The 22,041-nt window shown below is 43.0% G+C and overlaps 2 protein-coding genes across 9 annotated transcripts; one reads left to right on the top strand and one right to left on the bottom strand.

Annotated features, from left to right (window-relative positions):
- Positions 1 to 380: 380 nt before the first annotated feature.
- On the top strand, positions 381 to 22,040 carry LOC136550143 (protein GRIP-like). 3 transcript variants are annotated; one of them, XM_066541629.1, is made up of 21 exons: positions 386 to 1,028; positions 2,940 to 3,055; positions 3,325 to 3,494; positions 3,966 to 4,059; positions 4,942 to 5,028; positions 5,115 to 5,195; positions 6,730 to 6,855; positions 7,288 to 7,396; positions 7,474 to 7,553; positions 11,300 to 11,428; positions 11,511 to 11,611; positions 11,976 to 12,109; positions 12,197 to 12,294; positions 12,377 to 12,496; positions 13,036 to 13,063; positions 13,177 to 13,223; positions 14,894 to 14,965; positions 15,055 to 15,102; positions 19,802 to 19,907; positions 20,734 to 20,792; positions 21,593 to 22,040. In XM_066541629.1, exons 1-21 carry the CDS (start codon positions 623 to 625, stop codon positions 21,701 to 21,703), a joined length of 2,322 nt encoding a protein of 773 aa, XP_066397726.1. In that variant the 5' UTR covers positions 386 to 622; the 3' UTR covers positions 21,704 to 22,040. The 3 variants fall into 3 exon arrangements, with proteins under 3 accessions (XP_066397727.1, XP_066397726.1, XP_066397728.1); XM_066541631.1 differs by having other exon boundaries at positions 896 to 1,028; positions 2,926 to 3,055; XM_066541630.1 differs by lacking the exon at positions 20,734 to 20,792 and having other exon boundaries at positions 381 to 1,028.
- On the bottom strand, positions 16,263 to 19,088 carry LOC136552327 (uncharacterized). Of its 6 annotated transcripts, none has more exons than XR_010782805.1 (5): positions 18,979 to 19,088; positions 18,554 to 18,881; positions 18,100 to 18,335; positions 16,838 to 17,500; positions 16,263 to 16,752 (listed from the first exon to the last, which is right to left on the bottom strand). XR_010782805.1 is itself a non-coding variant. In XM_066543867.1 (5 exons), exons 2-5 carry the CDS (start codon positions 18,281 to 18,283, stop codon positions 16,701 to 16,703), a joined length of 363 nt encoding a protein of 120 aa, XP_066399964.1. In that variant the 5' UTR covers positions 18,284 to 18,335; positions 18,554 to 18,680; the 3' UTR covers positions 16,263 to 16,700. The 6 variants fall into 6 exon arrangements, 2 of the variants coding, with proteins under 2 accessions (XP_066399964.1, XP_066399965.1); XR_010782807.1 differs by having other exon boundaries at positions 16,838 to 17,002; positions 18,100 to 18,191; positions 18,271 to 18,881; XM_066543867.1 differs by lacking the exon at positions 18,979 to 19,088 and having other exon boundaries at positions 16,838 to 17,043; positions 18,100 to 18,191; positions 18,271 to 18,335; positions 18,554 to 18,680.
- Position 22,041: the final 1 nt, after the last annotated feature.

Genomic DNA, 22,041 nt, shown 5'->3' on the forward strand with positions numbered 1-22,041 from the left:
TCATCTAAACTATTGGGTAAGGGTCGTTGATGTTCTTTTTATCTTATGATCTTCTATTATTCATTACTAGCAAACACTTAACCGCAAAATGATAAACTTTATAGCATGTGTTTTAACAAAAATGAATTTGATTTTAATACTTAAATTCAATTTTAAATGTATATGGCTAGTTAACAAGGACAGATGGAGTCAAACATCTTCAGCAAATCATGATTGGCTTCAAAATGAAATTTGATCTGCTACTTGGAGGTAAGAGTTGACCTCGGGATTCACCTCCATTCCCCGGGTTGTAAAGCTGTGACCGTTGCAGACATCCCACGCTAGACGCTACTGCCACTGCCACAGTACCGCTCGATCGTAGGGCCCACCTGTCAGCTACAGGTGGCACGGCCGGGATCCAGCTCGTCGTGTCACCCCCTTCTCCTTGCCAGTTTGCCACCGACGGGCGACGGCGACCGTCCCCCACTCCTCTCCTCCCCGTCCGCCTTCACCGAGGTCACCTGAGATCCGGGTTTCCTTCTCCTGGCAAACCATAATCTCACCACGCCTCGCGCCCAATCGGACGGAAACACTCCTGGTCCAATCCCCTCGAGCGGAGCAGATTTGGATCCGGCTCGGCGAGATGGATCCCGAGGACACCACCCCGCCGGCGCCGAGCCAAGGGGATGCGGAGACAACTCCGCCGCCGGTGCTGGAAGTGGCGGCGGGGGAGGGCAGCCTGGCTAGCGGGGGCGAGGCGGCCAAGCGGGCCCACGAGGAGAAGGAGGAGCTCGCGCGGGAGGTCATGGAGCTCGGCCTCCAGAACGAGTACCTCAGGTCCCAGATTGCCGGGGCCCGGCCGACGGGTGACGCGGACGAGGGACCGGAGCTCGCTAGGGGCTTGAAGGAGCAGGTGGAGAGGCTGAGCAGGGAGGTGCAGGAGCAGCGGCTGACGCGGGAGACCACGGAGAAGGCCCTGGAGCACGTCAACGTGGCCTACGCCGAGGCCGACGGCAAGGTGCAGGAGCTCACCGCCAAGCTGGCACAAGGTTAGCAGCCATTTCTCCTGAGGCTCCGAAGATGAATTGTACGTTTGCTGAGCTTATTGTTATGTTTTGTCCCTACTTTCCTTGCTAGTTTGCCACATTGCGAGTAAGAACCTGTCCTTGCGTGTTGTCAGTGAAAGCTGAAAACCCAACCAACAACTGAATTTTCCCCTGCACTTATCAGCAAGGGCGCAGCTTCATTACGTTGAATTATCCATCATGATTGTAGGCAGTGGATTTGCTATTTCAACTTGTCTGTTATTCCATATTATTGGAATAACTTTTCTTACTAATGTATGCTTGGGATTATGAAGTACAGGCTGTTAAAATATCCACACCAAGCACAATGGCTAGAGGATTGTTGGTTTTAGAAAATTGTATTTATCAGAGGAGCGGATCCATTAAGAACTGATGGGCATGAGGTTTCTCAGATTAACATACACTAATAAGTTGTTAACGATAAAGGTAACAATGAAGCGAATACCCCAACAGGATGACTCTGTTGGCAGAAAGACAGGTCAAAAAAGGGTTAATATGAAAGTTGAGAAATCTTATTTACCTGGAATCACCAGATCATTTTTACAGATGATGTTGGCTGTAGCATATTTAGTAACATAGTCAGGTAAGCTCAATCTGTTCTCTACTGTCTTAGAGATTTCTGTAATGAAGGAGAACAAATATAAATACTCCCTGTGCTATATATTCCTCTGGCCGGCTGCTCCTCTTGCTATACTCAGAAATTGGTCGTCAATAGAGTGGGCATACACCATATACCATACCATACTAGAAACATCTATACTAGACTGAACTGTGACCACAGAGCTTATTTGTTCTTATAAAATTAAGGTTCTTGGTTTTTGTAACTGCCTATAAAAACTCAGTGCTTACCCCAACTTGCTTGAATTTCTTGTTGTTATGGAAACTCTGTAAATTCTCAAATGTTTTAAAAGGTGCTCCGGATATCTCAATGAGCCTGCTTGGCTGCCATTTTTTATAGCCATTTGGGCTGCAGCTGCAAGCTAGTTAGCTTATGGCACTGTAGAGGTGTTGTTGGGCTCCTGCAGCTGCAGCACAGCCACATTCATCTCTTGCGATCACATAGGATCCTTTGTTGTTGGCGACACTGAATATTTGTTGGATGTAATAGCCACATAGGATCCTTTTTGTTGTTGGCGACTTGAAGTAGCTGATTAGGGTTTCAAAGTTACTTTTACTTTTCTAGGCTAGAATACAATCAATGTTGATCTTTAATATCTACCATGATTATAATGACTGCAATGGCATAATAGATTAAGGATTAAGCTTCTGTGATATGACTCATGGACTATGAATGCATTGTTATAATTTTGAGCCAATCACATGCTAATGTGCGCATGATAGAGTAATGACTGCAATTTCATAATGGATTAAGGATTAAGCTTCTGTGCTATGACTCATGGACTATGTATGCATTGTTATAAATTGACCCAATCGCATGCTAATGTGTGTGATAGAGAAGAGGGAGCCCTCTGGGCATATGGAAGGAAAAGGTGGTCATGTTTGTAGTTCATTACAACTCTTCATCATGTTGGTCATTTGCTAAAAGGGTTTAAAACTGAGAATTGTAATTGTAAGGCGACTGTGAGTACATTATCACTTTGCAGTTTTGTTGTGCTTCATTCCACCTAGATCTGCCAACAGATAGTGGTACAATGCATTAACTACTAAAGTGACATTTAGATCTTCAAGAGGATAAACCTCTGTTTAGGTTCCGGTTACACTTATTTTTTTTTAATTTTACTCTGGAATTGCTGTATCTTAGCTTGATCAGATTACACTTGCTATATCATTATAATCTGTAATACAACCTAGTCCTTGCTGCCCCCCTTTTTTTTGGTTTCAGAATCTAATTCATCATTAGTTCCATGCATGTAGCTGAACAAAAAATGGAAAAGGAACTAAAAGAACGCGACGACAAATATGTTGAGCTGGATACCAAGTTTCAGAGGCTTCACAAGCGTGCAAAACAACGTATACAAGATATACAAAAGGTAAGAAGTAACCAATTTTTTATCTGTCCTATCTTCACTTTAGCTTGAAAATAGTACATCTTTTACTTCACTGCCTCAGTCTCTCCCTAAATATGGATTTTTTCAGCTGTCCTATGTGCACATTAGTTTGAGAATAAACTAGTACAATTTGATTCAACGATTGTTGTGGTGTAATCGACTCTTTGCTGCCTGTTTCTCATGTTTTGTGAATATACTGAATTATTGAAACAAGAAGTTGATCTTTAGTGTTTTTTCCTACACATTTTCAGGAAAAAGATGACCTGGAAGCTCGGTTTAATGAAGTTAATCAGAAGGCTGAGCAGGCTGCTTCTCTGCAATTAGCAGCACAGCAGGAACTGGAACGTGCTCGTCAGCAGGCCAGTGAGGCCTTAAGGTCAATGGATGCTGAAAGGCAGCAGTTGCGGACAGTGAACAGCAAGTGAGTGACTTTATTAATCTCATTGTACAATGTATGTGTCATCTTTTAACATTGTGCAAATATAGCACTAGGCCTGTCGTTTCTCTCCTTGCTTGGGGTGGGTGAAACTGAGTGGTATAGTTATATGAAACCTGAATATGTTGAAGTGCAGCTCCTCCATTATTGTTATAACCCTATATCTTATCATACAATGCACGTACCATCTCTTAACAAGTTAACATCGTGCAATAGCACTAGGTTTTCGTTTCTATCCTTTCTTGGGGCGGGTGGAACTGTATAGTTATATGAATCCTGACTACGTTGAACTGCAGCTCCTCCATTATAGTTATAATCCTATATTTGTATCTGTAGGCTGTAGCTCCTCCATTGCTGATGTAAATAACATCTTCAGTCCTTTCCTGAAGATTTCCACAAATGACATGTTTATTTTCACATAATATACATATTAAAGTGAATGGGAACCATGTGTAGGTTGAGGGCTAACCTCGATGAGACACGTCTTGCCTTGGAGGCCAGAAACAATTCTCTTGAGAAACTGCAACAATCAGTGCTTGAGAAAGAGCAGGTATGCAAATGTAATGTTTCTTGCCAAATTTTTTTTTGGTGATCGTTAATAGTAGAAATGCGAAGGGTGGGCCTGGTGCAAGCGGTAGAGTCTTATCGCCTGTGACCGGAAGGTCCCGGGTTCGAGTCGCGATCTCCTCGCATTGCACAGGCGAGGGTAAGGCTTGCCACTGACACCCTTCCTCAGACCCCGCACAGAGCGGGAGCTCTCTACACTGGGTACGCCCTTTTTTTAAATAGTAGAAATGCATGGCCTAAAATTAGATATTAAGGTGTTGCAGGGCACATGGTTGAATTCTAAAAGTTCTTTTATTAGCTTAAGGCGAGTGCCAAGATCTTCTATCTGGTGCTTATATGGAAGGTGGAATGGGACATAGTTCCAGCCAGCTAGCATTAGGATGACATTGACTGGGTGAATGCAGTTACTTATTTCTAAGATGTTGGTTTAGGTATCTATATCCATCTATCTCTTAGCTGAAATAAGCAAGTAATAGAGATTCCTGCTCATTTCAATAGTCCAATATATAGTTGCTTGCTTTTTCCCCCTCGAACATGCACATAAGCTGCATGCCATTGCATTATAGAAAAGATAATAATAATACTAGGCTAGTTCAACTGCCTGCCACCACACATGACACACACGGACTTAGAACAAGCACACCACAAGTAACTGCCTGCCAGGCTGGAAACTATGAAGAGAACCCCAAAATGTGTTGCTTGTATGACAGGATGTTGATGTATTTGGTCAGAACTAGCAATTGTCTGCTTTGTGAGCTATACTGGTATCATAGGGTCAAATCTACAGAACTGTTAATATAATAGTATTCTCTTATTTAGTTTATTTGACATGGACAGAAGTGGGACTGATGTGATGTTTGTAAAGTTGCTAGAGAAAGTTCAAGGATCCCTTCAATTGGCTGAAGATAAGAGGATGGCAATAGTTTCAGAGCTCACTGCTAAGCATCAGAAGGTAAGAGAAAAATCCAGGAATGAAATTTGGAGAGAATGATTTCACAAAAAGCATTAAGGTGATCTAACTTCGCTTTTTGTCCTCAGCAAATAGAAAGCTTGCAGGCGCAGCTAGCTGAAGTTTCTGCAGAAAGGACGAAAGCATCTGAAACCATACAGTCTCTACAGGTAACTCCAGTGTATAGCTGTCGGTGTTTTGAGTTACCACCAACGAGTAAATTTCTAATATTGCGCGTCTGGCTCGGATGGTGTGTTAAGAGGACACGAGGTTTATACTGGTTCGGGCAGAATGTCCCTACGTCCAGTTCGTTGCTGCTGCTCGTGTTACTAGCACCAAAAGTTTGTAGTAGGGGTTACAAACGGGCGAGAGAGGGACAGGTCCCAAGTCTCTGGTGGAAAGAGTGAACGGGTGTCGAGAGCTCGGTTGCTGCCGGTGCTTGTGTTGTGCTCGGATCGATTCGAGGTTCGATGGGTTCCTGATGGTTCGATCAGGTCTGGCCTGGATCGATGCGATGCCCTTCGTGGGGCGCCCTGCTTTCCCTTTTATAGGCCAAGGGAAAGCACGGGTTACAGCGGAGGGAAAGAGAAGAACGAGAGAGAGAGCCGAAGGCCCTCAGGGTCGCCGGGTCCTTCTTTTCCTTCATGCGGGTCCCGCCGACACTGTAGATGTCAACAGGGACGGCGCCACGTCGCGGTCTTGTCCGTCACTGGCGCCATGCGCAGGCGTCGTCTGCCGGTCACGGCGCTCCACTCCGTCCTGGCGGACGTCGTGGTGAATCGACGTGCCTGTCAGTGTTCGTACGAGGGTTAGGCGGAACAGCACCGAATCCCTAGTCATGGCCCGTCATGGCCATGAGTTACATCGGGACGTGCCGGTCTCTTCCTTGGCGTCAGAGTTTTGACCCAGGCCCTTACGCTAGGACCTGGAATGGTTGGCAGCGGTATGGGACCCCATCGGGCGAGACGGAGCCCGCACCCGAGGGGTCGAGCGAGGCGGAGATCGCGGCCTCGGGGTCGGGCGAGGCGGAGCCCATGACCTTGGGGTCGGGCGAGGCGGAGCCTGCCCCCAGAGGTCGGGCGAGGCGAAGACCGCGGCCTCGGGGTCGAGCGAGGCGGAGCCCTCCCCCAGAGGTCGGGCGAGGCAGAGCCCGCGGCCTCGATGTCGGGCTAGGCGGAGCCTGTCCCCGGAGGTCGGGCAGGGCGGAGCCCGTGACCTTGGGGTCGGGCGAGGCAGAGCCCGCGGCCTCGGGGTCGGGCGAGGCGGAGCCTGCCCCCAGAAGTCGGGCAAAGGCGGAGACCGCGGCCTCGGGGTCGGGCGAGGCGGAGCCCTCCCCCAGAGGTCGGGCGAGGCGGAGCTTGCGCGCCTGGGGGTCGGTTGGAGCTGTAGTCGCGCTCTTGACTGTTCGGATGAATCAATGTTGATGGTCATTAGCTCCCCTCTTCGGGTACCCTAGTATTGGTCCCTGACAATAGCATCATAATATTATCATGAAACTATAATTTGCAGGTAGTATTTAGCTGTGTTAGTCTATTTGGTTAATGCTTTTAAACATTACCATTTTCTGTTGTGCTTTACTGATAGCAAAGTAGTGACTAGTGAGTAGCTTAACAAGACTGATCTCAGTATGCTGGGGAAAAATGGTGAATTAGAGTAAGCAATCATATTTACCTTCAATGTTTGCATATAATTATACTTTTGCAGGTGGTATTAACGGAGAAAGACTCAGAAATAGCTGAAATCGAAGCAACATCAACAGGTGAAGCTGCCCGGCTTAGAGCTGCTTTGGAGGAGGTTAAGGGGGAGCTTGCTCATCTAAAGGATGAACATGTATGTTTCTCTATTCTGTACTGAAACATGCCATTGCTGTACAAAGTTGAGCATACCTTGTCATAGATGCCAAATTCAAACTGGCGGACATATGAGCAGCTCTAGTTCTAAACTTCTAATGCTGATTAATTTTATATAAACTATGATAATCTGAAATTGATGAGATTAGTGCGTGCTGAGGATGGCATAATCGCACAACAAATGCTGAATGAAGTGACCTTGTGTGACTTAGAAACACTGCCCATTATTCAGAGCGGACAAAACATATGGACATTTTTAGTAGATGGCGGTAGCCTTATAAGTTTAAAAAGATTGAAACTGTTTGTAGACCTGACTTGAATTTAATTTAGTCTTGCTTCTGTTTGGTCAGAAGATCATTTATGATGTATGTGGGAACTAAGTAGAATTCGTCTAACTTCTACAATTACTCAGGAAAAAGAAAGGCAAAGCTGGGAGGCTACTTGTGAATCTCTTAGGTCAAAGCTGGAAGCATCAGAAAATGCATGCCTTAGATCTGAAAAAGAATCCGCCAAAGTTAAAAGTACGTCTTTCAATACTTACTATTTTGATTTTGGTGCAAAATTGTTAAATCTATAAACCTGTTTGGATATTCTGCAGGTCAATTGGAATTAGAGTTGTCAGCACGAAATCAATTGTTACAAACCAAAGATTCTGATCTAACGGCTGCAAAACATGAGGTATATTGGTATGATGAGCTAAAGCTTAGTGAATATGAAGCAAAGTGAACTTGCCCTGATATTTTTATGGCAAGTTTTGCATGACCCATATATGTCTAGGCCGTGCACAGCTGGAAGAGTTCATGTTGTTCATTCCTTAGTGCCACTTTTTAAGGTCTTGTTCCTTGCTTGTTGTACACAATATCAATTAAAAGATAGGAAAACCTTCTTCCGTTCTTATATTGTAGTCTGTTTCCAGTGTAGAAGTTGTATTGGGCGTTGAACAACAACAACAACAAAACCTTTAAGTCCCAAACAAGTTGGGGTAGGCTAGAGTTGAAACCCAACAGAAGCAATCAAGGTTCAGGCACGTGAATAGTTGTTTTCCAAGCACTCCTATCTAAGGCTAAGTCTTTGGGTATATTTCATCCTTTCAAGTCTCCTTTTATCGCCTCTATCCAAGTCAACTACAGTCTTCTTCTGCCTCTTTCCACATTACTATTCTGGCTTAGGATTTCACTATGCACCGGTGTCTCTGGAGGTCTCCGTTGGACATGTCCAAACCATCTCAATCGGTGTTGGACAAACTTTTCTTCAATTGGTGCTACCCCTAATCTATCACGTATATCATCGTTCCGAACTCGATCCCTTCTTGTATGACCGCAAATCCAACGCAACATACGTGTTTCCGCGACACTTATCTGTTGAACATGTCGTCTTTTCGTAGGCCAACATTCTGCACCATACAACATAGCAGGTCTAATCGCCGTCCTATAAAACTTGCATTTTAGCTTCTGTGGTACTCTTTTGTCACATAAGACACTAGATGCTTGGCGCCACTTCATCCACCCTGCTTTGATTGTATGGCTAACATCTTCATCAATATCCCCGTCTCTCTGTAGCATTGATCCTAAATATCGAAATGTATCCTTCCTAGGCACTACTTGATCTTCCAAACTAATATCTTCCTCCTCCCGAGTAGTAGTGCCGAAGTCACATCTCATATACTCAGTTTTAGTTCTACTGAGTATAAAACCTTTGGACTCCAAAGTCTCCCGTCATAACTCCAGTTTTTGATTCACTACTGTCCGGCTTTCATCAATTAGCACTACATCGTCCGCGAAAAGCATACACCAAGGGATGTCCCCTTGTATGTCCCTTGTGACCTCATCCATCACTAAGACAAACAGATAAGGGCTCAAAGTGGACCCTTGATGTAGTCCTATCCTAATCGGGAAGTCATCTGTGTCTCCATCACTTATTCGAACACTAGTCACAACATTGCTGTACATGTCCTTAATGAGCCCGACGTACTTCGTTGGGACTTTATGTTTGTCCAAAGCCCACCACATAACATTCCTTGGTATTTTATCATAAGCCTTCTCCAAGTCAATAAAAACCATGTGTAGGTCATTCTTCTCCCTATATCGCTCCATAACTTGTCGTATTAAGAAAATGGCTTCCATGGTTGACCTTCTGGACATGAAACCAAATTGATTCATAGAGACCCGCGTTATTGCTCTCAAGCGATGCTCGATAACTCTCTCCCATAGCTTCATAGTATGGCTCATCAACTTAATTCTCCGGTAATTAGTACAACTTTGAATATCCCCTTTATTCTTGTAGATCGGTACCAATATACTCCTCCTTCACTCGTCAGGAATCTTGTTCGATCGAAAAATATGGTTGAACAACTTGGTTAGCCATACTATAGCTATGTCCCCGAGGCATCTCCACACCTCGATTGGGATACCATCCGGTCCTATCGTCTTACCTCCTTTCATCCTTTTCAACGCCTCTCTAACCTCAGATTATTGGATTCTCCGCACAAAACGCCTATTGGTGTCATCAAAAGAGTCATCCAACTGAAAGGTTGTGTCCGTATTCTCACCATTGAACAATTTGTCAAAATACTCTTGCCATCGATGTCGGATCTCATCCTCCTTCACCAAAAGATACTCCCTTTTATCCTTAATGCACTTAACTTGGTTGAAGTCCTTTGTCTTTCTCTCACGAACCCTAGCCATCCTATAAATGTCCTTCTCTCCTTCCTTCGTACTCAAATGTTGGTAAAGATCCCCGTACGCTTTACCCTTTGCCATACTTACAACTCGCTTTACAGTCTTCTTTGCCACCTTGTACTTCTCTATGTTGTCCACACTCCTATCATGGTACAAGCATCTATAGCATTCTTTCTTCTCCTTAATAGCCATTTGGACTTCCTCGTTCCACCACCAAGTATCTTTAGCCTCGCCTCCACTTCCTTTGGTTACTCCACACACCTCTGAGGCCACCTTCCGAATGTTGGTTGCCATCTTCTCCCACATGTTGTTTATGTCCTTTTCTTCCTTCCAAGAGCCCTCTTTGATAACTATTTCCCTGAATACCTCTGACGTCTCCCCTTTCAGTTTCCACCACTTTGTTCTTTCAATCTTACTTAGTTTATCCCTACGGGCACGCACCTGAAAACGAAAGTCTGCCACCAAAAACTTATGTTGAGAAACAACACACTCCCCTAGTATCACCTTGCAACCCAAGCATTCTCGTTTGTCCTTTCTTCTTGCGAGGACAAAGTCAATCTGGCTAGAGTGTTGTCCGCTACTAAAGGTCACTAGATGAGATTCTCTCTTTCTAAAGAAAGTGTTGGCTATCATCAGGTCAAAAGCTACCGCGAAGTCCAGAACTTCCTCCCCCTCCTGATTCCTACTACCATACTCAAAACCTCCATGAAGTGCCTCGAAACCTGCGCTTGTAGTACCTACATGCCCATTAAGATCTCCTATAAAAAGCTTCTCACTACTAGGTACAACTCTAATCAGGCCATCTAAGTCTTCCCAGAACTGTCTTTTAGCACTCTCGTCGAGGCCTACTTGGGGGGCATACGCACTAATTATGTTCTAAGACCATATCACCAACGACAAGCTTGACTAAGATAATCCTATCTCCTTGCCTTCTCACTCCCACTACACCATTCTTGAGGCTCTTATCAATCAAAACTCCTACTCCATTTCTATTCGCGACTGTCCCTGTGTACCAAAGCTTGAAACTTGTATTGTCCACCTCCTTCGCCTTCCATTTAGTCTCTTGAACGCATAATATATTTACACGCCTTCTAGTCGCGGTATCAACTAATTCTCTTAACTTACCTGTAAGCGACCCTACATTCCAACTACCTAAACGGGTCCTAGTTAGGCGTTGAAGCTGTATTGGGCGTTGAAGCTGCACATTTATTCTATTACGCTACAGTTATGTATTCATGTTTCTCATGTGGCATGTTTTTAGTTAAGTGGCAGAAAACAATGCTATGTCATGCATATCTTTGCATCATTGCATGCGCATTTGGTTTTCTGGGGTTTAACATCATGGTCTTCTGTGTGGAGGGTTGGCATAGGGGACTCTAGAGTTCAGATGCTGGATGAAATAATAGATGGCTTCTCCTTAACAGCAGTGAAACTTTATTAACATTTGGAGTTAGAGAAGGGGACACTAGAGTATATAATAGATGTCTTCTCCTTAACAGCAGCGAAACTTTATTAACATTTGGAGTTAGAGAACTCACTTGTGAGAGACCTGGCTTGGCACACAGATGCTTATTTTTAAGCCTGAAAAGTACGTTCAAATGGTTTTGAATCAGTTCATGGGGGAGGCCTAATGCTAAGGACAAGTTTTCATTGACATTTTCAAATATAAATAGGGCATGTGCTGCAGCTGATAGTTGTATAAAAAATTAAAAAGAAACTTCAAATTAAGCCTTTTGTACTTTGCAGATTAGTCGACTGGAAAGTGAATTTTCTGCATACAAGGTCCGGGCACATGCACTTCTGCAAAAGAAGGATGCTGAGCTTACTGCAGCTAAAAGTTCAGATTTGATTAAAGAACATGAAGAGGCCATAAGGGTAATGCCATTCTTTTATCTAGTTATCTGATGTAACCAAAGATTTTGACTGATTTGATTGTTTGCTATCGCTTTTAATCAAGGAAGCTGAAAAGGAGGTGGCAGCTGCTTTAGCAGAAAGAGATAAAGCAATCGATGATCTCCAAAAAGCACAATCCAGACATGGTGATGAAATTGAGGCAAGGTGGGGCCACTAAACCTTCTGCTCAGCAAAATTAAATCTTACAGGCTTCCATCAGTGCTTGATGTTCTTCATGTGAACCTTCATAAAGGAAATTATAGTCTCCAATTTAGTTTGTTAAATATGCTATCTGCAGCAGTTGCAGTTCTTTAAACTTTAACTATGTTTGGAGGTCACTAGCAAATGTAGTACGCATTTTATCAAGCCAGCAACACTAGGCATGTTATTAGTGTTGTACTCTAGTTGTTAACTTACTGTTGTTCGCAACGCTAATCCTGTTAGTTGATGTATTATGTGTTATTCCATCAACATTTTCCGTTTGAGTTTTTATTGTTTACCAAGTATTCACTATTTATTTTTCATTCAGAGATAAGGCTCTTGCTGATGCTGAGAAAAAGCTAAAGGATGTAATGAAGAAGTTAGATTCTGTTACTTCTAATTTCATCTCAGAAAAAGAATCCTGGGAGAAAAACTTGGCGAATGTAGAGGAAAGCTGGAGATGTAAGATGCTGAATCTATTTACTTTAGAAATCTCTCCTTTCTTTTGATGGGAACCAATGACAAAAATTATGAATGCCAATGGTGCAGTGAAATGTGAGTCTTTGAAGGCTCAGAGCAATGGCCATGTTGACGATGAACTTCAAAAGAATTTAGGAGAGTTGACACTAAAATATGAGAAACTGAAGGTTTCTTCCTGGACATCACTCATGTTATCTGCATGCCTTATTATGTCTTCGATCCAGTATTTTAATATATGTGTTTTTTCAGGAAGAGCATCAATCATTCCGTGATATTGCTGATAGAATGATTGAAGACAAGGAACGAGAGATAGCTAAACTCCTCAAAGAAAACAGGGACCTTCACCAGTCTTTAGATGCTAGACCAGCAGTAAGTTGTTTCCCTTAAGTCTCTTATTGCTACCTTTGTTAGCTATAGAGAAGCAGCGGTGGAAGAGCCATATCAGAACCGTGTCGATGTCCAGATGTGGTCAAAGCACTTAGGGCCTGTTTGGATGTTGTAGTTGAGAAAAGATGTGGTATCAAGAAACTAGAATTTTAGAAATCAGCGAGACAGTATCATATGGTTAGAAAAAAGGGGTCAGGAGTGGATTTTCTAAACTACAAAGCACCACCTTTTAAGCAATACTATGGTTTTTAAAACTAAGAGATCTGTTACATCGGAGCATCTTCTAGTTTTGATGCCCCCCCCCCCCCCCCCCCCCCCCCCCCCACCCACACACACCCCACCCCCCCAAAAAAACTGTAGAGTTGCATTATTTTTCAAAAACTCGGAAAAACTCTTGCATCAAATTAAGGCTCTACTAACTACGCTCACCATTCCTTGTGATACTTTGTATTCTACAAAATTTAAAATAGGACCTATTATTTTGAGATTTTGTTGATGATATTATTGCATTGATGTCACAGGTTAGCAACAATGATTATCAAAGTCAAGGTAATTTATTATTATTTGTATCATGTTTTATTCTCCAATCTTGCCTGTATTCCCCCTCAGTTAAATGGCTGTAGTTTTTTCCACTAATAATTATCATTGCCCTGTATTTGCAGGACCTGTTAAGGATTCAAGTGTTGAATTGGCTGAGCAACAAATTTTGGTACTCACCCATTCCCCTGAAAAATGAAATAGTAAATGCATATTAAATGTTGCAATTGGGATTAATCGGTATTGTATCAACGGTGTTAGTCTAAAATAGGACTTTTACCCTGTATTTTGCACCTTTCTATGGTTGATTTGGTTGAGATAGTGCTTTGATGTTGGACCAAAACTTTAACTATTCATTCAAACTAGAACACCTTGGTGCTTAGTGATACACTGGTAGAGTGCATTTTCTTAGATGAGAGATTATTAACTTATACTCCATGCCTACATTTTCAGCTTCTCGCATGGCAACAAGCCAAAAATTTCAACTATTTATTCAAACTAGAGAACTTTTGTGCTTAGTGATACTCTACAACAACAACAACAACAAAGCCTGTCAGTCCCAAGCAAGTTGGGGTAGGCTAGAGTTGAAACCCACCAAGGGCCCCTAGTCACGGTTCAGGCACTTTAATAGCTGCTTTCCAAGCACTCCTATTCAAACATAGATCTCTAGGTATATCCCAAGCTTTCAAATCTCTTTTTATTGCCTCCCCCATGTCAATTTCGGTCTACCTCTACCTCTCCTCACATTATTAGCTTGGCTTAGGACTTCACAATGCACTGGTGCCTCTAAAGGTCTCCTTTGGACATGGTCAAACCACCTCAACCGATGTTGGACAAACTTTTCTTCAATTGGTGCTACCCCTAGGCGGTCATGTATATCATCGTTCCTAACTCGGTCCATTCTTGTGTGACCACAAATCCATCGCAACATACGCATTTCTTCAACACTCAGTTGTTGAACATGTGAACATGTCGAATCTTTGTAGGCCAACATTCTGCTCCATACAACATAACTGGTCTAATCGCCGTTCTATAAAACTTGCCTTTTAGCTATTGTGGTACCCTGTTGTCACAAAGAATGCCAGAAGCTTGTCGCCACTTGATCCACCTTGCTTTGATTCTATGGCTAACGTCCGCATCAATATCTCCATCCCTCTGTAGCATCGATCCTAGATAACGAAATGTATCCTTCTTAGGCACTACTTGACCTTACAAACTCACATCTCCCTCCTCCTGTGCAGCTCCGCCAAAGTCACATCTCATGTCTTTGGTTTTAGTTCTGCTTAATCTAAAACCTTTAGACTCAAGGGTCTACCGCCACAACTCTAGTTTCCTATTTACCTAAACCCTAAACCCTAAACCCTAAACCCTAAACCCTAAACCCTAAACCCTAAACACTACATCATCAGCGAACAACATACACCAAGGATATCCCCTTGAATGGTCTTGGTAACCTCATCCATTACCAAAGCAAAGAGGTACGGGCTCAAGGCTGACCCTTGATGAAGTCTTATTTTAATCGGGAAGTAAGTTGTGTTACCATCATTTGTTCGAACACTAGTCACAGCATTGTTGTACATGTCCTTGATGAGGGTCACGTACTTTGATGGGACTTTATGTTTGTCCAAGCCCACCACATAACATTTCTTGGTATCTTGTCATAAGCCTTCTCCAAGTCAATGAAAACCATGTGTAGGTCCTTCTTCTGCTCTCTGAACCGCTCCATAACTTGTCTTATTTGGAAGATTGCTTCTGTGGTTGACTGCTTAGTGATACTCTGTCAGAATAAATTTGCTTAGATGAGAAAGATTATGAACTTATACTGCATCCCTACATTTTCAGCTTCTCGCACGACAACAAGCACAACGAGAAGAGGAATTGGCTCAGTCACAGAGGCATATCTTAGCGCTTCAAGTATGTTATCAACTTAGCAGGCATTCTTCACATTCTTTCCAGTTTGGGTGTCAAGTGAATAAGCTTTTGTTTTCCTTTCTTTTCTTCAGCAAGAAATTGAAGAGCTCGAGCGTGAAAATCGTCTCCATGATCAACAGGTGGGTCATTTGAGGTTTGAGTTCTCCATAGTCAATACTTTGTTTTGGTTGCATACCTCTGATTAGTTGTACGAAGTGATCTGGCCATTCTGCATCTGATCCTTCTAGTTATGGAATGTCAACTAGGATTAAATTTGATTTCTCCTTTACCAAAATTTCTTCAATATGAAGCACCATACCATGTAAAGAGTATCTGTGTTACATGTCATCGCAATTTCCTCTTATTATTCCTGGAACCTGAAGTAGCTTTTATTTAGCTAATTGTGTTTACTATTGATACCGAAGTCATGTTTTTTGCCATGTATAAACAATTTGGATATTTGGCCTTGTTGTTGCTACTGCAGCGAGAGAAAAAATTATACAATGTTTAAGAAGTTGGAACACATAGCATTGGGACCGAATGGTGTTCTAGAAGCTTATTGATCCTTAGGCCATAGCTCTGGAATATCACTGGCTTTCTGGAATTCCAGGTGCTGCAGATCTAGTGAGTTTTACACGAGGCAATGATAGTATAAAGTAAGCATGTGCACGTTAGTGATCACTCATTTATTACCCAAGGGGTAGTTTTTTAACTTGTTTAAACCAATAAACATATCTTCTAGTTATTTGCCACATTAAGAAGAAGCTGGATTATCCAGATGAGTTTGCAGAATTCACCTTAGTGTGCTCTAGAATTCCAGATATTTAGTTGTAGAAGACATAAAGATCTGTCCCCCCCCCCCCCCCCCCCCCCCCCCCCCACCCACCCACCCAAAAAAAAAGACATAAAGATCGAGTTGAGATGTTGGTTTGACCCCCTTATTTCACCGTAGATCTTAACAACAACAGCTTCTGTGTGTAATGTCAGTTTATTTTGGTCTTTTATGTTTTGAGTTACTGATGTTAATCTTTTTATCTGTATTATTTCTGGTGTTTGTAATCTTGCATACTTAAAGTATACTAGTATAGTGCCCGTGCTAACGCTACGGTGACATTTACAAAAATCCCGTGCTAACGCTACGGTGACATCTACAAAAAAAAATTATTATTTTTTTTCATTTTTCTAGTATATTGCCCGTGCTAATGCTACGGTGACATCTACAAAAAAATAAATTATAAAACTAAAAAAATCAACTCATAAAAGAAACACAAATTCACAAACTAATGAAATAAGAGCATGCATTATTGTGTGTTAAAAGATAATGATGGACTTCATAAATAAGAATCTGAAAAAACAAAATAAGAAAAATGAAAAAAAAAATCGGATACTGTTCTGTCTAGCACAACCCAAACACTCATGTCTAAGTCATCCATGTGAGTACTTCAATAGTAGATAGATAAATGAGTTGGAAAAAATTAGTAACAATAGCAAAGCTACATATGGCAATGTTTCTGTACCCATTCTCGATCTAGACAGGCAAGCATTATATATGGACAGTGGTCTGATCACTCACATTGCCACACTTGCAGTGGTCTGATCACTCACATTGCCACACTCACATTGCCACACTTGCAGTGGTCTGATCACTGCAGTGTACCCATTCATCTCCTTCATACAAGTTGACAGTGGTCTGATCACTCCCATTGCCACACTTGCAGTAACCATCGAAGATCGAATTCTAACCGTACTCAGAACGCTGTGAGCTGTAGGAAAGTATAAATTTCACATCTCTGCATACGCATTTAAAAGATTCAGTATTTTTAGTGAAAAATACAAAACAATAGAATCAAAGGAGCACCAATTTGTAAAGTAAACCTGTGGCTCCTGTCGAGCTGACCAACTGAGAAGGATTCCAAGATTCTCTTAGCTTTGCTGTTGTTGAATTGCTGGGCACCAGAATAAAAAGGTGTCCAGCTGTTGCTACTATAGTACTGCAAAGTGAAAAAATGAAGTCGAGTCGAGCAAGCTACTACCACTATTCTGAAAATGAAAGGAGAGTTGAGCTGCTGTAGATTGACACACTGAAAAACAAATGAAAGGAGAATTGACATGGAATGGGAATAACTCGATCTATTTCACTATTTGAAAAAATCAAGAACAAAATCCAATTCTGATTGACATGAAATTGGAATCACAACTTCGCTAGATCATGTACAATATATTTGACCAAAAACATCAAAAAAGATTGAGCCTTTTCGCTAAAAGATTGACCAAAAACACCCAATTTATCTGCAAGCAAATCACTCTGAACACTAAGCAGATCTAATCGTTTTAGTACAAAACTGAATATTAATCTTTTAGCCATGGCAGGGGTGCACTGCCGCAGAAGACTTGGGGATGAGCGGCCAGGTGGAGTGTGGAGACTGGACTGGAGATGGAGAGCCCGCTGCATGCTGCTGTGCTTGCTGGATGCATGCCGGCGCTCGCCGCCCAGCTCCGAGTCCACCCACACATGTATCTGACCAAAAACTACATGTACTGGACACAATAGGCAACTACATCAGTTATTCCTACTATTGAAGTTGAGCCTCCAGGATGTTCATTTAATACTCCATTGGAAACACATCAAGTATGTGTTAACATTTATTTAGGAGTACCAGATATGGGCAATGTACTCTATTCCAGAGTTGTTAAAAATTGCTACTAATAGATACTCCTATATTTTTCAACGAATCAAACAGGAGGACCTTGCTGTTGCATTTGTTAAGAGGTAAAATTAAAGTCATTTCATTGAAGCAATAACCGAAGAAGATGTAAGTTTTATCTCCAAGACTTTACAGCTCTGTCATAAGAATCTGCGATTTAGACATTGCCCTGTCGTACTATCTGTAACATATAGCATGCAAATGTGTCTTGTTTTCACTTGTCACTTTCTGCATAGCCCAAAATATATCATGGACTTGGACAGTGCTAATGAGGCTACAGTAATCATGCTGCCCAATTCATTGATATAAAACTAAATACTATAGTTTCAGTTGCAACACCAAGCACATTTGGAACACACTGCTCATGCATCTCATAAACCGCATCTCACAATAGACAAATTTAAAAATTCAATCTAGGTCTGTCCAACTCACCAGAGCCCATATCGGGGAAGGGGGCCGATGCAGCGGCGGCGGCATTGGCAGGAAGAATTCGCCGCCGCAGACCGGGTACCCCCACATTTTCCCTGAGATATTAAGATACCAATACTTATTAAAAATAACCAAATGGTTTTAAAATATTTTCCGGAGCATGAAAGTTGCTACCACAAAATGTCATGTGCTAGAAGACTCCTTTGATTCCACACGGGCTCTTTTAACTCCTCTCCAGGCTAAAAATGCCATATCAAGGAACAACAACAGCTATAAATTTGCCCCAAGTCACAATAACATGTGTAGGGTCCCAGGAGTATGACCAAGAGTCTGCGCTTCTTATGCAAGTACAGTTCCCAGGATTCAATGGAAACAAATAAATCTTCAGAAAACATAGGCACTTGCAGTTGCAGAAGTATATTAGCAGAAATACATAATATTTCATTCAATAGGATACGACTTTCTTCAATAGAGATGCTGTTTGACTCATAAATTGGTGCATTTTCAGTCCCATCACCCTTGTCCAGCTTGACCTCAAAACCAATCACAGTCTGCACAGCTGCAACACTGATCTCGGGCTGAATGGAAGCATCCAGTAGCTGATCCTTTCCAACCACTACGTCATCATCCGCGAGGTCCATATCTTCCACTTGCCCCTCTTCAAGATCCATGTTCCCAGGCCCCAGCAGATGGCTTGGGATTACTACCTCTTCATCTTTCGCATCTTTCCCCCCCTTCATCTTTTGCATCAGCCTCGCAAGGTGCGTCAAGGCTGATGAACTCGTCTGATGCAATGTTTTTGCGGGGCAAATACACTATGCATTCAACATTCCCGATAGAATTTGCAGGAAGGGAAGGGAAGAGAAGAGATGCTGGAAATACCTTGTGGGTGCTCGTCGCAGGGGCCGACGAAGACCTGGCGTAGGAGGGCGGCGACGTTCGTCCAGAGGCTGTGGCAGAGCTTGTGCGCACGTGGCCGCGGCGGAGCCCGCTCGTGCTTGCGCCCGTTCGTAACGCGCCTCACGCCAGCGCCATGCCGTGCGCGAGAGTGGAGCACGTGCGCTGGCCGCCGGATACCGGAGACGGATCGTCGACGCGCGATGGTGGCCCGGCCGCTCCGCGACAGGGACGGAGCACCAGCGACAGCGAGCAGGGCCTGGAGGAGGGCAGCCGCCATGCCCTTCGGACAAACCCTAGGTACGGGCGCTCCTGCGCGTGGAGGCACTGCCGCCGTCTCCTAACCCGGCTCGCGTTGAGCTTTTGTTTTTCGGAAAAGGGGGAAAACAAGGTGGAGGTGGGAATCGAACCGTGGTTGCTTGGCGTGGACGTGGGTGCCTGGTCGCGCGCGGGAGGTACGCGGGAGGGCGACGGAGGGCAGACACACTAAACAAGAGCCGTCGGATTTGGATGACTAATGAGAGAGAATGGCTAAGAGATAATCTGGTGCATCTGTTTTGATGGTGTTATATTTTCTGGGTGCATTCATGGGTGTGGATGTAGCATAGGTCATGACTGTGGAGTAGGTATTTGTTGTGTGGCTGTTGATTTATTCTAACTGGTGTATTATAGGGTAGGGTAGATTTGTTTTGTGTCATGATAAAACTAGAAAATGAGTTATTGATTCATTGGTTTGAGTTTTTATATATCTTGTTTTTGCTAGGAGGCTTCATATCGGCATGCCTTATTTTGTCTGATTTTATTGTAGGAAGCAATGTTGAAAACCGAGCTTCGGAATATGGAGAGATCACAAAAGCGAGAAGGAATAGATATGACATATCTCAAAAATGTGATTCTAAAGCTTCTTGAAACAGGTAATTGGAACTTTTTATTCTCTCTAGTTGCTGCAGACTGACAGATGATATAATATTATCAGTTGGAACAAATCCATTTTGTCTCCTTAACTCTTGCGTTTGTCTAATTTTGACCTCCAACCACAAAACCGGCTAAATTTGGCACCTTAACTACCAATACCGGTCAATTTTGGCCCCTCTGTCTGGGTTTGGTGGATTTCCGGTGGCTTGGGCCCATCTATCAGCATGGCCCCACATGCAAGACGGTGTGTTGCCTCCCTATCAACGTCCACGGCACTGCGCTTGACCGCACTAAAGGAGGCGTGCGCTCAGAGTCTTCACTCCCTTTTATCTTCTGCTGACGCTCCACCACAGCCCCCTCCCTCCCCCATATCTCCCGTCCAGTGCACGGCGAGATTGGCCTCACAGCTGCCCCCATGGCTGACAGTGCTCCATGGCATGGCGGTGCCCTTTCTCCCTCCATATCTCCTGTGACGAGCAAGGGATGGTCTATGGCTGCACATGGGTATGAGGCGGCAGGGTGGTCTGCACACAGCAGAGGCGAGTGCAGCGGCTGCAGCAGCACAAAAGTGAGCACATTGGACACAGCTATGGGATGGTGGTGTTGGGAGAGGGAGGCTTGGAGGGAGAGATGGAGAGACAGGTGGGGGTTCGAGCTACTTGAAAACCACCAAAACTAGACCGAGGGGTCAAATCTGAACAGTATTAATGGTTGATGTGCCAAATTTACCTGGTTTTGTAGTTGGGGGTTAAATTAGATAAACGTAAGAGTTGGGCCAAAAATGTACTTGTTCCTTATCAATTTGATTTTTTTTTTTTGGCACAGGGGAAGTGGGGGCATTGTTGCCTGTGGTTGGGACGTTACTACAGTTTAGTCCTGACGAGGTAAACTCTGTAGATTCTCATGGAAGTTTATTCTTGCTGCTGATGCAGTGCCGCTTGCTTTTATGTAGCTTCTTAGTTCTGATATGGTTGTTTTTACATGATTATGATATACTACATAAAGGATTCTAGTTCTATTCTACTAAGTTAATCTCAGGTATTGTAAGGGTTACAAAAGACATCTGGTATTCATGAGGATATCAAAGTACTAAAATAAAGTCATGCAACATGTTTCCATAACATATCATCAATACTATGTTAAATATCCTTTGATAACTACAATGTTTTTCTTTCTAACGTGAGAGCTTAGATCTCATTTGCTGCTCAGAATGGTCTGTTTAATTGATTCTATGTGCTTGCTGGGCTCATTTATGGGTATATAAAGCTAGAGATCCCATACTATAGTTGATTTGGCTGGTTTTATTCACGAACCAGAATCTGTTCTGCCATTGTATTTATAAAGCGTCATAACGGTTAGAAGTAGTGAAATGATGGGCTAGACCTTTATCTCGTATTTTTTATGACTTTGGGAATGCTCAACCCATAGTTAGCTGCTGACATTAAGATTTTTATACTGAATCTAACTCATTAAAGCATAGCTAACCTTCCTTTTTATCAGTGGTGGTGGGGATGCTGAACACTCCTTTTAAAAAATATTTATGTATTCAGTTTGTGAAAGAAATTTTTGTTAGGGCAAGCTACGGCTACGACCGTTGTACCCATGATGTTGGAAAATGCATACTAATCGCCAGTTTAATCATTTTGAATGTGAGATTGACGCTTCCTTGTTTGAAACCTGGCAGCTCAAGAAGTGCCAGCAAGGTGTCCTTTCAAGTGTGGCTTCTTCACAAGCTGCTGCAGTGTCAGATGGCACAACCACACCGAATTCATTCTTTGCCAGATTCTCGTTCTAACGGAGGTATAATAAGGCTTTGCTCTTGAAGATCCGCAGTCTAGCTGGGGGAGAGGATGTCCTGAGCCTTCAGATTCACAGTTTTGCTGATTGTAGAGAACGTTTATTCATTTATTATTTACAGGCGTCCATTCCCCTTCTCCTTTTGCAAAAGTAGTGTATATAGAGGTATAACCACATGGCCCACAGCAGACTCAAGATAAAATGTAATGTATGATATATTGTGCTACTGACATATATAGCAGCTCATGTTAGGTCGTCGAATGTCGAGGGGAATGGTTTATAGACTGTTGTATAATTTTTATTGAACATTCTGAGGATTCAGGAACCATTTTCCAC

Source organism: Miscanthus floridulus, chromosome 4, assembly GCF_019320115.1.
Source record: "Miscanthus floridulus cultivar M001 chromosome 4, ASM1932011v1, whole genome shotgun sequence".
Taxonomy (NCBI): domain Eukaryota; kingdom Viridiplantae; phylum Streptophyta; class Magnoliopsida; order Poales; family Poaceae; genus Miscanthus; species Miscanthus floridulus.

Coding starts and splice junctions, on each gene's coding strand:
- LOC136550143 (XM_066541629.1), top strand. CDS start 623: ATGGATCCCGAGGACACCACCCCGCCGGCGCCGAGCCAAGGGGATGCG. Junction 7,554..11,299: donor TAACGGCTGCAAAACATGAG/GTATATTGGTAT, acceptor TGTACTTTGCAG/ATTAGTCGACTGGAAAGTGA. Junction 20,793..21,592: donor TACAGTTTAGTCCTGACGAG/GTAAACTCTGTA, acceptor GAAACCTGGCAG/CTCAAGAAGTGCCAGCAAGG.
- LOC136552327 (XM_066543867.1), bottom strand. Junction 17,044..18,099: donor CTTCCCCGATATGGGCTCTG/GTGAGTTGGACA, acceptor TTTGTTTTTCAG/TGTGTCAATCTACAGCAGCT. Junction 16,753..16,837: donor CAGCTCGACAGGAGCCACAG/GTTTACTTTACA, acceptor ATGCGTATGCAG/AGATGTGAAATTTATACTTT.